The sequence below is a fragment of the Mauremys mutica genome, chromosome 5 (assembly GCF_020497125.1).
Source record: "Mauremys mutica isolate MM-2020 ecotype Southern chromosome 5, ASM2049712v1, whole genome shotgun sequence".
NCBI lineage: Eukaryota > Metazoa > Chordata > Testudines > Geoemydidae > Mauremys > Mauremys mutica.
The window spans coordinates 19,236,196-19,249,578 of NC_059076.1; the positions used below are offsets into that span (position 1 = coordinate 19,236,196).

Sequence of the window (13,383 nt, forward strand, 5' to 3'; positions counted from 1 at the left end):
CAAATGAAACTGCCTTCACTGAGTGGTAGAAATTGTAGCTGGAAAAGACCTATTGGGTCATCTAGCCCTTTCACTGTCCTGGCAAGATTGTTCACTGGGATATATTTTTTATTGCGTTCTCCAGCTCTCTTTGAAATTATTCAAATGTTGGTGCTTCCTACCACAGTCTTACAGAACTCACCATTTGGAATTTTTTCCCAATAGTTGGTCCAAACTGACTTTTGTTCAGTTACTGCCAGGTGTAAATTCTGCACAGTCTCTCTCCTTTTTTGATGATTACACCAAAGAACCAACACCTACACCTGTCTGTGGTCCGCTTGTGTGTGAGCCCATCCTTTCTATTTAGTCAAGCTGTCCATATTCCTTTTCATTTCCCTCCAGTTTGCCCCCTCCTTGAACCCTGGGCTTGTGGTGAGTAGGGCAAGAATTCTGTTTTTCTAAACATATTGAGGTTTCAGAATCTGTTTTCATTTTGTGCCAGAACAAAACCAAGAGCGTTCTAAAAAATTTTTTTAAAACCCATGAGCGTATGTGCCACTGCAGAATAGCCAGTGCTCTGAATTAGGCTGAGCAGGGCCTAGTATCTGCATCTCCCACATCCCAGGTGAGTGCTCTAACCACGGGACTACAGGCTATTCTGGGCTGTGTCTCTCTCATTTTGACCAGAAAGTCCATCCTGATGTGTTTAGACAAATAGGAATTTTCCAATGAGAAATGTTTCATCCAAAGTTCCCTCTAATTTTTTACATCCACGTGCAGAATGAATTTTGTTATGTGCACCAATATGGAGGTGATGTGTGGCGGGGGTGGGGCCGAGGGGGTTCGGAGTGTGGGAGCGGGCTCAGGGCCGGGGCAGAGGGTTCGGGTGCGGGGGGGGAGGGCTCTGGCTAGGGATGCGGGCTCTGGGGTGGGGTGGGGGATGAGGGGTTTGGGCTGCGGGAGGAGGTTCAGGGTTGGGGCGCAGGGTGTGCAGGCTCTGGGGTGGGGCCGGGGATGAGGAGTTTGGAGTGCAGGCTACCCCAGGACTGCAGCAGGGAGAGAGGACTCCCTCTCTCGCGGCGGCAGCCCAGGGCTGGAGGAGAGGCGCCCCTCCCCGGCTGTGGCAGTTCTGAGGCTGGGGCCGGGGCAGAGGTGCCTCTCCCAGTCTGCGTGACTCTTGATAGCCTGCTGCGTGGCTGCATAGCTTAGAGGTAACTTAGGTTTCATCGATAAATTCCCAACCAGCTGAAGCTGAGACCCCAACCCCGCAGCCCTCCCAGGAGTAGTCTCGCTACTCACATTGAGTAAGAGCTGCAAGGATTGGGCCCTGGGTGTGTATTGTCAGATTCTCTACCTCTGGAATTCATGCTGGTGATGTGAATTCATTCATTGCAAGCAGATGTTCTAGACAATCCCCTTGCTGTTACATTCACTTTCTCCTCAATATGCCCATGCAGGGATTCAGACAGACAGCGTTCTCTCCGCCAGGCTGCAGATAATACGGATCTACATCCGAGAGGATGGCCGGCTGGTTATTGAATTCAAGACCCATGCCAAATTCAGAGGTAAGAGTGTCAGCTTTGATTTAGAACATCATACAAATATTGATTGGTCCTGAGGACAGTGATGATAAAGTTCTAGGATCGTTGTATATGGCTGAGGGCAATGTTCATGTTCAAAGAATGTATTTATTTTTATCCAAAGGCCAATTTGCTTTTCTGCTGTTACCCTCTTAGCTGGTTGCTGTTTGTTTGATTCATTCCCTATGTTTATTGGCACCATAATTCACCTGTATTGGGAAGGACTTGTGGTATTCTGTCTGCCTTACTCCTTTTCCACTTGTTCCTGCCCAGGGCAGGCCAGCTGTGCTCTCTGCCTTCAGGAGCCAGTGCTCTAAGGAACAGGAAACCAGAGCAAGCACAGTTTAATGCCAGGTATCAGGGACTCCTCCTGACACCAGCAGTGAAAGTGTCGGCATTAATGGTAGGCAGCTGGATGGAGTGAGGTTCCTATACTCCAGAGTTTGCTGGATGCCGTTAGAGTCAGCTGGTCTTTGCAGGAGACTACCTTTGTCATGGCCGTATCTAGACGAATGACGTTCTGAAATCCTCTGCTTGGTGCTGTAGCACCAGTGCAGTCCCATCACGGCTAGCAACAGTGGGAATGCTACTGTACATCATCTGCCAGTATTTTACCATTGTGTTGTTTGTAAATCTTTCTTAGGGCAGGCTTGATCCTGGCTCACACAAGTTACCATTACTCACATGAGTTATCCCACTGAGTTCCAAGTTCTTGAGATCCAAGATTGGATCTTTTCATATTTTGTTTTATTTTAAACCTTTAATGGAACATTAGATATTCTACTGACCACCTCTCCAGCATGTGACTTCAAGACAAGAAGGCTAGATGCAGGTAAAAATATGTCTCTATAGGTGATGTATTTGTATTCCTCCATACAGGGCATTTTGTGATGGATCACCACACTCTGCCAGATGTGAAGTCTTTTATAATGACTCCAGACCACCTAGGAGGGATTGAGTTTGATCTGCAGCTTTTGTGGAGTGCACAGACTTTTGACTCCCCCTATCAGCTGTGGAGGGCAACCAGCTCCTATAACAGGTGAGGAAGGAGGACTGTGGGTACAGTTGGCTTTGTAGCTTCCATCAGCAGAATGGTGTTCGTGCATGCTGAGAATGCCAGTATTAACAGCATCCTGGAGCAAAGTGTCCAGTTCAGTCATACTAGCACTTAAATTCTCTCTCTGCTGTTATGGCATTAGCCACTAGCATGAAACGTTATTTCTGTTTATCTCCTGGGTGGCCTTGATAAATCCTCTAATCTGTTTGGATCTTACATAAGCAGAAAGGCTCTTTTGGGCATGGAGGTATAATAAGTGAATGGCAACAGTCTCACCTGTTAGATGTCCTGAACACATGATCAGGACTTTATATATATATATGCTTATAAATTTTTTATTCTCCAAGAACTTCTCACCATATTAACAGCCTGTTGTTTGTAGGGGCTTGGTAATGGGATATGGAGTCTTTGGGCCTGATTTTCAGTTGCCTTGCACCTGTGTAGCTCTGGGGTAAATGATTGCACAAGGTGCAAGGCAACTGAGAATAAGGTTTCCATTCACTTCTATGACAACAGCTGAATTAAACCCTGGTTGGTGGGTAGCCCCTAATTTTGTTATTAATCTGGTGGCTCCTTTGTCTTCCTCCTCCCGCTATGCTCTGTATCATCTTATATAAATGACACCTCTTCAAAACCCCTCCTTCTCTTTATCCAGTTGCCTCCTCTCCTCTTCTCGGTGTCCTGTCTTCTGTTTGTTTACCTGAAATTGTAGGCCTTTTACAGCAGGGAATGTGTCTTACCTATGGGTCTGATTCTGATACCCTCACTCAATGGGACTACTTGTAGAATGAAATACCTTTACTCAGCTAGGAAAGTAGTATTAGAATCTGGCCCTATGTTAGTAAGCACTATATACCTTTATGTCAGTACCTATATGATTCCTCATAACAAGGATTGTTGGTGGCCTATGTAAAATGGATTCAGTGGCCTGAAGTCTAGTCATCAGTATCTGCCTGGTGGGCAGACTCAGCAAAGGGAGCTAGAATTGAATGCCCTATGGAACCTGCATTACCTCAAGGTTTTGAGAGGAGGCACACAGGAAGGCAGCTTTCACTGCTACAAACAACGCTGTATCCGTCATGTGAGTAAAGGCAGAGCTTAATCTCCAGGGCTGTCAATCCAGTTCCTTTCAAGTGTACTGAGTTCATTTTTTGGGGGAGAGACAAAACTTCTGTGTAAGTAGCATGGAAGTATTGGTAGTGACTTCATTCCTAAGGGTGCATTGAGATTTGCACTTTAAAGCAGGATTTCAGTCCCTGTGTTTCATAGTTTAATTAAAATTAAGTACTTACGCTATGATCCAGAAATATCTTCATTCACTCTTCTTTTCTTGCTATCATTTCAGTAAATGATCCCTTGTCTCTCATCCAGCTGTGTTCATGCACACAGGCAAACAGAGCATCTTTAAAAATTGTGGACCAAATTCTCATCCCTGCTGTAACTCCACTGGAATTGATGGACTTACACCTGGTGGTAGTGGTTCAAAACTTTTATCTTCAGTATTAGAATAGTGCAACAGGCATGGATAATCATTTGTACTAATGAGAAAATGTTGGATGCAAAAAGCTATGCAACTGCCCATCTGATAAATGTTTCCAGGCAGGTAAACAACTCCCAGATTAATACGGTAACCATGGCATCTCCTGTCTGTTTCCAGGAAGGACTATTCTGGAGAGTACACAATCTACTTAATTCCTTGTACTGTGCAGCCCACGCAGCCGTGGATTGACCCAGGAGACAAGCCATTGGCGTGTACTGCTCATGCCCCGGAAAGGTGAGGAGAGGCGCTATTCTCCTATTTCACTGCTCACTCAGACCCCAAGACCTGCGGTCAGAGTTGGTACAAATGGGTTAGCCTCAAGGGAGTGGAGCGTATGAGTAACTGATAGTTTGTGGAGTCAGAAATGAAGAACCTTCCAATGAAAGAGATCGAATTGTGTGGATATAGGAATGAGGAATAGTTATATTGAGATGTGAATGTGGTTGGGGCACACGAATTTCATAGATATTCAAGAAAGCCACCTAGTTGTTCAAACAGAAGGTGTGCAGTGGAATATGCCCCCAGAGGAGGAGGAGCAGCGTACACAGCACCACAAGCTGAAATGGCTTAGATCACAGCATTGACTTTGTGCTAGCTTTACAAGGACACGGTCTGTCTGCTTGCATCATTTGCACGGACACAGCAGGTATCTAACATGAGCTATAACAACAGCAGAAACGAGAGGGGAGAAAACTCTCTATTGGCTTTGGATTCCAGCAGTGAATGAGAGTGTCCTCCATCAAAATAGTAGAACAGGGGTCCCTCAACATTAAATCTATACTTTGACTGGAGGCCCTCGGAACGGTTTGTAACACAGCTCGTTTCACTACGTCTGAGCACTTGGCTCGGATGTCAGCAAAAAATGGTCAGAAAGGCAGGGGAAAGCATGATATCTTTTTTTGTTTCCTTTTGCTTCTGTCAAAGACAATCTGTGGAGTTACATAGGCCTGATTGTCACAGGGGCTGAATATCAGTGGCTCCAGTGGGAGCTGCAGTACTCAGGACACCTGAAAATCAGAACCACGTTGTTCTTGTTCTCCTTTTGGGGTGAAGTTCACTACCCATGCCCACATACACTCAGACAGGGTAACTGGGCTGCGTGCAGGGTACTAAGCAGGAGTTGGGTTGTGGAAGATGAAATTTACTGTCTTAATCTCTGGCTCTTCTGTGATCGCTACTAAAGGTGGGTTAGTGGCCACTGTCTTTCTCCATCCTTTATGGGGCATTTGGGTACATGAAACTCATGCTTGTTCCCTTGGCCTGCCTGCAAACCCCAGATCAATGCTGGTTTAGTCAGTCCCAGTTCTGGGGCTTACAGGTGATGCAGAAGCCCACAACTAATCTGCCTGCTCCCCCCTCCCCCCGAACAGAAGTTGATCCAGTAAAACATATTACTTCACCCACCTTGTGTCTCTGCTCCCCCATGGACAGCCCTGCCCCTAGACTTAAATAGTGTGCAGTAGCCCTCTTCAATGGAGAAAATTTCACTCTTGATGCATAGCCTTTATACCAGGCAGCAGCTATTTGTTATTAATGAGTGTTGTGCCCCATATGCTCCAGTTTGAGCATATAAACAGTAGGAAATAAAGCTCCAAAGTGTCAAATAATAGTACCACAGCTTCTGCGTTGTTCTGTAGGCTCCCATGCTCTCAGCAGATGCTTCATCTCTGGAGGAAAACACTGACTTGTGACAGCTGCAGCTCAGGGGAAGATAGAGATCTAAGGTCTAGTCTACACACAGATTTTGTAGAACTGTGTTGGTTAGAGGGTGCGATTTTCACTCTAGTGTAGATGGCAATAAGCTAAACCAGCATAAATACCTTTATATCAATATAACTGTGTCCATTCTAGGATAGTGCGTACCAGTTTAACTATATGGATATGTTTAAAGTGGCATAACTTATGTGTGTGGACAAGTCCAAGCTGCATTTCCTTCTTTAAGTGTTTGCTCATGTCCGTTCCATATTAGTGTGTGTGCTTGCCACATGCACCGGTGCCAGAAGTTTTTCTCTCAGCAGTATCCTTAGGGGGCGCCAGAGCCAATCCCCTGGAATGGCGCCCGTATGGCGCGATATAAGGGGCGTGGCCAGCTCCCCCAACCCTCATTTCCTTCTTGCCACCAGTGACAGTGCTGGAACATCTGCTGCTTCGACTAGCGTTGTTTCATTTTCTGTTCTTGTGAACTTTGAAAACCTGTAGTGTAGTTGTATATAGTTAGTGGTTTCTTAGTTATCCTTAGTAGTAGTTCTCAACTTTTCGTGAGATCCAAATGGGGCTCAGCTGGGGGACGAGGCATGTCCTGGTCCCCAGGCTTTAAGCCCTGCAATCGCTGCAAATGGCTTATGCCCATCAGCATGTGGAGTCTTCTTGCCCCACCTGTCACACAAGGTAGTATGAGTCCTGATGGACAACACAGCCTCGATGTTCTACATCAACAGGCAAGGGAGAGCATGCTCGTCGGCTGTCTGTCAGGAGGCACTCCATCTGTGGGTCTTCTGCATCAGCCACGAAATCCACCTGGAAGCTTGTCACCTTCCCAGAATCAGGAATACGCTGGCAGACCAGCTCAGCAGGGACTTCTCCTGTCACTACAAGTGGTTGTGCCATACAGAGGTAGCCTACATGATCTTCCAAAAATGGGGAACTCACCAAGTGGACCTGTTCACTACCAGACAGAACAGGAAATGCCACCGGTTTTGTTCTCGACTGGGTCTTAGCAAGGAGTCCCTCTCCGATATCTTCCTCCTGTTGTGGTCAGGGAGCCTGGTGTATGCTGTGATAAATCGGAGGAAGGGGTTAGGGTGGACACCCAGACAGCCAGTTAACTGTAAAATCCCTCTTGGTAGCTGTTCTCTACTTGCTTTACCTGTAAAGGGTTAAAAAGTTCCCCACGTAAAGAAAAGAAAGTGGGCACCTGACCAAAAGAGCCAATGGGAAGGTGGAACCTTTTAAAATTGGGAAAGAAACATTCCCTTTGTCCTCTCTGGGCTGCAGGGACACAGAGCAGCAATGCTATAAGCAGGAATGCTGTGTAAGGTTTGAACTAGGTATGAACAAATTATTTTCCATACCTAGCAGGACTCATTGGGATAGGAAATGTTTAGGTAGACGCGATCAGGTTTATTTTTTATTTTGGCTTGTGGATCTCCTCTGTGCTAACTCCAGATGCTTTTGTTTGCTTGTAACCTTTAAGTTGAACCCCCCAAAAAGCTATTTAATTTTTGGAATTTATCTAGTAAAAGCCTAAGTTCCAAATATATTTTCTTTCTTTTTGTTTTTAATAAAATTTACAGGATTGGATTTTTGGTGTCCTAAGAGGTTTGTGCCTATGTTGTTTAATTAGCTGGTGGCAATTGCTAATTTCCTTTGTTACCTTTCTCGGCTCTTCCCCGGAGCAGGGGTGAAAGGGCTTGAGGGTACCCTACAAGGAGGCATTCCCAAGTGCTCCTTCCTGGACCCAAGGGGTTTTTTTGCATTTGGGTGGTAGCAACATTTACCAAGCCAAGGTCGGAGAAAAGCTGTAAACTTGGGAGTTTAATACAAGGCTGGAGTGGCAAGTATTAATCTTTAGAATCCTTGCGGGCCCCCACTTTCTGCACTCAAAGTGCCAGAGTGGGGATTCAGCCATGACATATGCCTTCCCTCCGATTCCACTCATCAGCAAGGCCCTGGCAAAGATCAAGAGAGACCAGGCACAGGGTATCATGATTGCCCATGATCTCTTACCTGTGGCCCGTGAACTCCTACCCATCTCCAGGGGTACTGCTTTGGAGTCACCTAATATGAAATGGACATGAGCAAGCACTCGAAGAAGAAAAGACAGTTACCTTTTCCGTAACTGGTGTTCTTCAAGATGTGTTGCTCATGTCCATTCCATGATCCGGCCTCCTTCCCCACTGTCGGAGTTTCCGGCAAGAAGGAACTGAGGATTGGGGGAGCTGGCGGCGCCTCTTATACCACGCCATGCGGGCGCCACTCCAGGGAGTGCCAGAGCTGGTCCCCTATGGATACTGCTGAGGGAAAAACTTCCGGCACCGGTGCATGTGACGAGCACACACACCTAATATGGAATGGACATGAGCAACACATCTCGAAGAACACCAGTTATGGAAAAGTTAACTGTCTTTTCTTCTCCTCCCAAATTTAGATTTTTGATCCCAATTGCCTTCCAGCAGACAAACCGCCCAGTTCCTGTCGTATACTCTCTGAACACAGAGTTTCAGCTCTGTAACAATGAGAAAGTATTTTTGATGGATCCCACTAAATCTGAAATGTCTTTGGCAGAAATGGATTACAAAGGAGCTTTTTCAAAGGGTAAGACCTTTTCCTTCACCTTGTTAATTTACTTTAGCTAAAGGGTCCATCTGTGCAGCCTCTATTATTGTGTAAGAGAAATGATGTGATATCAGAGATTCGTCTTGCCTATGTGAGCATGCTATGTTACAGAATCATGCTACAACCCTGTCAGACCATGACTATAACTGTTGTATAATATAGTCATACCACAATATGGCACTATCTACATAGGCAACTCTAAACCCTGTCATAATACTATTCCCCAGCCTGGTTGATTTGGCTGTGTAGGTGGTCTCTTTAATCTTTCTGAATTGCTCCTCTTCCTCCCATGAATACAAATATGACTATTATTCTCTCAACCTTCTCAGGTCAAATCCTATATGGCCGTGTGCTTTGGAATCCCGAACAAAACCTAAATGCTGCCTACAAACTGCAGCTGGAAAAAGTCTATCTCTGTACTGGCAAGGATGGTTACGTGCCTTTCTTTGACCCTACTGGAACAATCTATAATGAGGGGCCACAGTATGGCTGTATTCAACCCAACAAGCACCTAAAACACAGATTTCTGCTACTGGTAGGTTGTAGAATTGTAGAATATTGAGGTTGGAAGGGATCTCAGGAGGTCATCTAGTCCAACCCCCTGCTCAAAGCAGGACCAATTCCCAGACAGATTTTTTACCCCAGTTCCCTAAATGGCCCCCTCAAGGATTGAACTCTCAACCCTGGGTTTAGCAGGCCAATGCTCAAACCACTGAGCTATGCCTCCCCCCACTGGACAAAATTGTGACATGGAATTGTGGCAGCTGTGGAGTTGAGAGTAGTTATGTCAGGGCAGATTCTGAAACCATCTCTTTTGCTAAACTGTGTGAGAATCCATGACAGGAACACTTTGTATTTCTGATACTGCCTTTGGTCTGATAAAATTCCATGGAAAGCCAGTGAGGTTGAGCAAATCTCAAAGACACAGTTCACATCGCAAAATTACTGAATGGAGATGGAGATGAAACTACTTTCTAATCCAGGTCAGGGGTGAGGCACAATGAGGCCCATTCCAGATGAGGAAAATGAGCCATTTAGCAAGCACAATAGCTAACACCTTTTAAATAGCATGTTTTAAACAGCACCTTGTTTAGACAAAGGCAGTGACGTTGAAACACACTTGAGCTTGTCGTGGGTAACACTACGGTTCCTGTGTTTAGCTAACGTGTTTGCAAAACGGCACCACATTTTCCTAGTGTAGACAGGCCCTGACTGGACAGGAGGGGAAGCTTGCCCAGCAGTTGTCCACACTGTGCACGTTCTGTGTATAAAACAATCTCATGTTCTAGGGTTGTTGATCCAGCATCTTTCATGAGCATTAAATTCGCTTTCTCTTCTTCACAGACACCCTGTAACTTTTAAACCCAGGCTGTTTGTTTGATCCATGGCTCACATTTTTTAGTCTGCTCAATCACTCTCCTCAGGCCTTGTCTACACCAGGCTTTTTTGTCTCCAAGTTTGCAGCATGGTTCCCAGTGCAGGCAGACAGACAGACAATAGCAGTGTGATCGTGGCAGATCAGGCTAGCCACCCGAGTATGTACCCAGGGATCAGGCAGGTTTGTAGTAGGATTGCTAGCCTGAGCTGCACACTTCAGTTTTCAGCATGCTAGCTGGAGGCAGCCTTACACCTGTGTGCCTCAGTGCCAGCACTTGGGGAATCCTCCCTTGGCTGGATACAAGACCTTTCGGGCTCTTTTATGCCACTCTAGCCCCTTTATGCGGCCTAAGTGGGCTGGAGCAGGGGTGAGGTTCTCACCTGTAGTGTAGACACACCTTTATTTCTGTGTGCTTTCACTGAAATATTTGCCTGTGATGCTGTTTATATCCCACTTTTTCTTACATGTTCCTAAAGCAAGTAGCATCTTACTGCACAGCTGTGTGAAAGGCAGGAGCGTGAGGGTTTTATAGTATATTAAATATAAGTCCAAATTCTGTGGACCTTACCCATCATTTCCTCACTCCTTATTCAGACACCTTCCCATTGGTCTGAGGACTAGGAAAAATTGAAGAAAGTCCTTGTGATTTGTACCTCATTTTTAATGTAGGGTTGTATAAACATATTTGTAACAGCAGCCCCCTCAGCATATAGAAGGACATTTACTCATCAATTTAACAAAAATCCTCTTTCATTGTATGAAATGGTGACTAGTGCACATAAACATGTTTAACTCTAAGTGAAGACTTTGAAATTAACATTTACCAGGGTCCTGGATGGCAGCCATGCTACCATTCAGCAGCATAATAAAAGCACCCTTAGTATTCTGAGTAAAATTTCATGCATCTATGTGTTAGGCTGGTTACGCTCAGCACTGGGATGTTTAGTTTAATAAACCTAATCTAGGGATGATCTATTACAAACAAAATATCAAATGCTGTAAATCAAATTACAATTATAATTACACCTCTACCCCAATATAACGCGACCCAATATAACACAAATTCAGATATAACACGGTAAAGCAGTGCTCCAGGAGGGCGGGGCTGTGCCCTCCAGTGGATCAAAGCAAGTTCGATATAACGCGGTTTCATCTACAACGCGTTATATCAGGGTAGAGATGTATTTCCTATGCTGTGAAATGCACTATATTAAAAATGATTCTTTCCTAAGTCCTAGGAGTTGGCACTTTGCACAACCACTTGCATGGGCTTGGGTTTGACTTCTGACTGAGAGATGTGGGGCATTATTCTTGGACCTGGATTCTTGCTTCCCCTCTGAGAGATCTGCAGAGGTGACCTGCTTAGCCTCAGGTGGCTGTGGCTGATTTATTGAGCCCCAGACACATACCCGCATGGATCTCAACACTGTATTAGGGCCTCACTGTTCATTTCTATGTTTGATTGAGCACCGCTTGAGGATGTCCTTTTTAGTGAAGTCCTCCCGAGTCTAGTTCAGCAGGGAATTGTTGGCTGTGGCTTGGTCTTTGCAGGAAGAAGGGAAGCTGAAGTAAGAAACTGGGAGAGCAGCAGGACTCTAACGGGAGCACAGAAGTCGCTCTCTGGGGAAAATAATGGCAACTGGATAATTTATGAAAAAAATTGGTTTAAATTTCTCTTAGGGAAAAAATGAAAGGGAAAAAATTAGGAATAGGGACACTTATGTCTTTGGATTAGCACCAGGAGTTAAGGAAGAAGTGTGTTTTAAGGAAGTTTTTGACTCGAGAGGATGGCCGTTAGTTGCACAAGAAGAGTGTGGAAGAGGGCCGTGCTGGGTCAGCATGGAAGGAGGCACAAAGACATGAGTGAGAGATGCTCTTCTTGTGTCCTTTTGCTGCTTCCTATAACACATTAACCAAAAAGTCAACGTTGACAAATCTCAGTTGTCATGTAGCTGTTGGTTGCCAGTTTGTTACTAATGTATGTGTCACCCATAGTGTGTGGTCCCATTTCTTCAGTACATATTGCTTTCTGTAAATTCCAGGACCGAAACCAACCTGAAGTAACTGATAAGTATTTCCACGATGTACCTTTTGATGCCCACTTTGTCTCTGAATTGTCTGATTTCCACTTGGTGAGCAGCATGCCAGGAGTGGATGGATTTACTATGAAAGTGGATGCTCTCTACAAGGTGTGTTGCATGAGATGCACAGTACCACAAAACTTTGTTATACAGACAGTCCAAGATACTTTGTGCTTTACAGACACTAGGCCTGACCCTGCATGCATAGAAGTCCAACACACACTAGGGCAAGCCTTGCAGTCGTATCTAATTTTCTGTGGACAAAGGCAGCACATATTTCCTAGTACCAGAAACACTCTTCAACAATGTAGGGCCCTAATTCTTTACTGGGATCCACTAGCACAAGCCTCTGTATCCATGCAGAGTCTCACTGAGCCCAGCTCATATTCACTTCCTTTAATGCTAATCTTCAGGTAGGAAGTGGATTTCAGAATTCCAGCCCAGGGCCTTCATGTTCAGTCTGTGAATGTGCTGAGTCCCTTTAACTGATCCTGAAGTCAGTAGGAATTTAGAGTACTTAGCAGTTCTCCCTGGATCAAACCACTCAGTTATAAAGGTGGAGTTCCTAGAAGGTGGGTGCTGTCTCTGCACAGTTACCCAGCAAGATATGACTTAATGAGCAAGTCTAGAATATAGGTGAGACCTACATTGTCAACAGCTACGTGAAGGAAGCTATCTATCAGTGAGTTTTACAGGAGCTGCATGGTAATCAATTTGAAGGTTCCTATTGACTCTAGTGCACATTGATTCAGCTCCTTAGTCGGCACATGATCATCTTTGCCATGGTGGGCTCTCGGACAAGGAACTTGCTCTTCCCTGAGATCCATCTCAGCTCACCTTAAAATCATCATATGTTGGAACAAGAAGCATTAGATGGGAAAATGTATTATCTTCCCCTCCCCTACACTTTTCCCACATTTTCCCATTGAACTCAATTTGGATTTCGGGCTCCCCAGCACTCTTCAGGATCAGACCTTAAATTAGACAATGAATACTGTTCAGACCAACTCCAGCACATACATTGGAGATCAGAAATTCAGTTCAGCTCCCCACCAACTCCCAGAATGGATTTATTTGTTTGACCTTTCCTAAGAAAGCGCTGTATTTAGTTTTTTAAAAAAAATTGTAATTAAATATTTAATGACAGTTCTCCAGGCTATTCAGCAAAGAGTCTCTTTTAAAATAGTTATTATTTATGAATAATTTACGAGTATTATCATCATAGTTATCAGAGCTGGTCCAAAACAGTAAACAAATTTATAAAAACAATTTTATTGTTCTTTCCAAAAAAAGTGAAATGTTAATTAATTTTTTTCAAAAATCAAAAACTGTCAAACTTCCAGAAGTTAAAAATGGGAAAAAATATGAATTTTGGGGGGGTCAGACAAATAATGTTGACACAAAATGTCATTAAAAAAGGAAATTTAAAAAAA

General features: G+C 44.7%; 1 protein-coding gene across 1 annotated transcript in view; it reads left to right on the forward strand.

The window, feature by feature from the left end:
* FRAS1 (Fraser extracellular matrix complex subunit 1) overlaps positions 1 to 13,383 on the forward strand; it is a 312,388-nt gene that overhangs the window by 294,456 nt on the left and 4,549 nt on the right. Inside the window, exons 67-72 of the mRNA XM_045017440.1 lie at positions 1,437 to 1,544; positions 2,439 to 2,598; positions 4,274 to 4,390; positions 8,304 to 8,470; positions 8,821 to 9,026; positions 11,912 to 12,058. Of these exons, the coding sequence (XP_044873375.1) occupies positions 1,437 to 1,544; positions 2,439 to 2,598; positions 4,274 to 4,390; positions 8,304 to 8,470; positions 8,821 to 9,026; positions 11,912 to 12,058 (905 nt within the window). The remainder of the gene's footprint in view (positions 1 to 1,436; positions 1,545 to 2,438; positions 2,599 to 4,273; positions 4,391 to 8,303; positions 8,471 to 8,820; positions 9,027 to 11,911; positions 12,059 to 13,383) is intronic.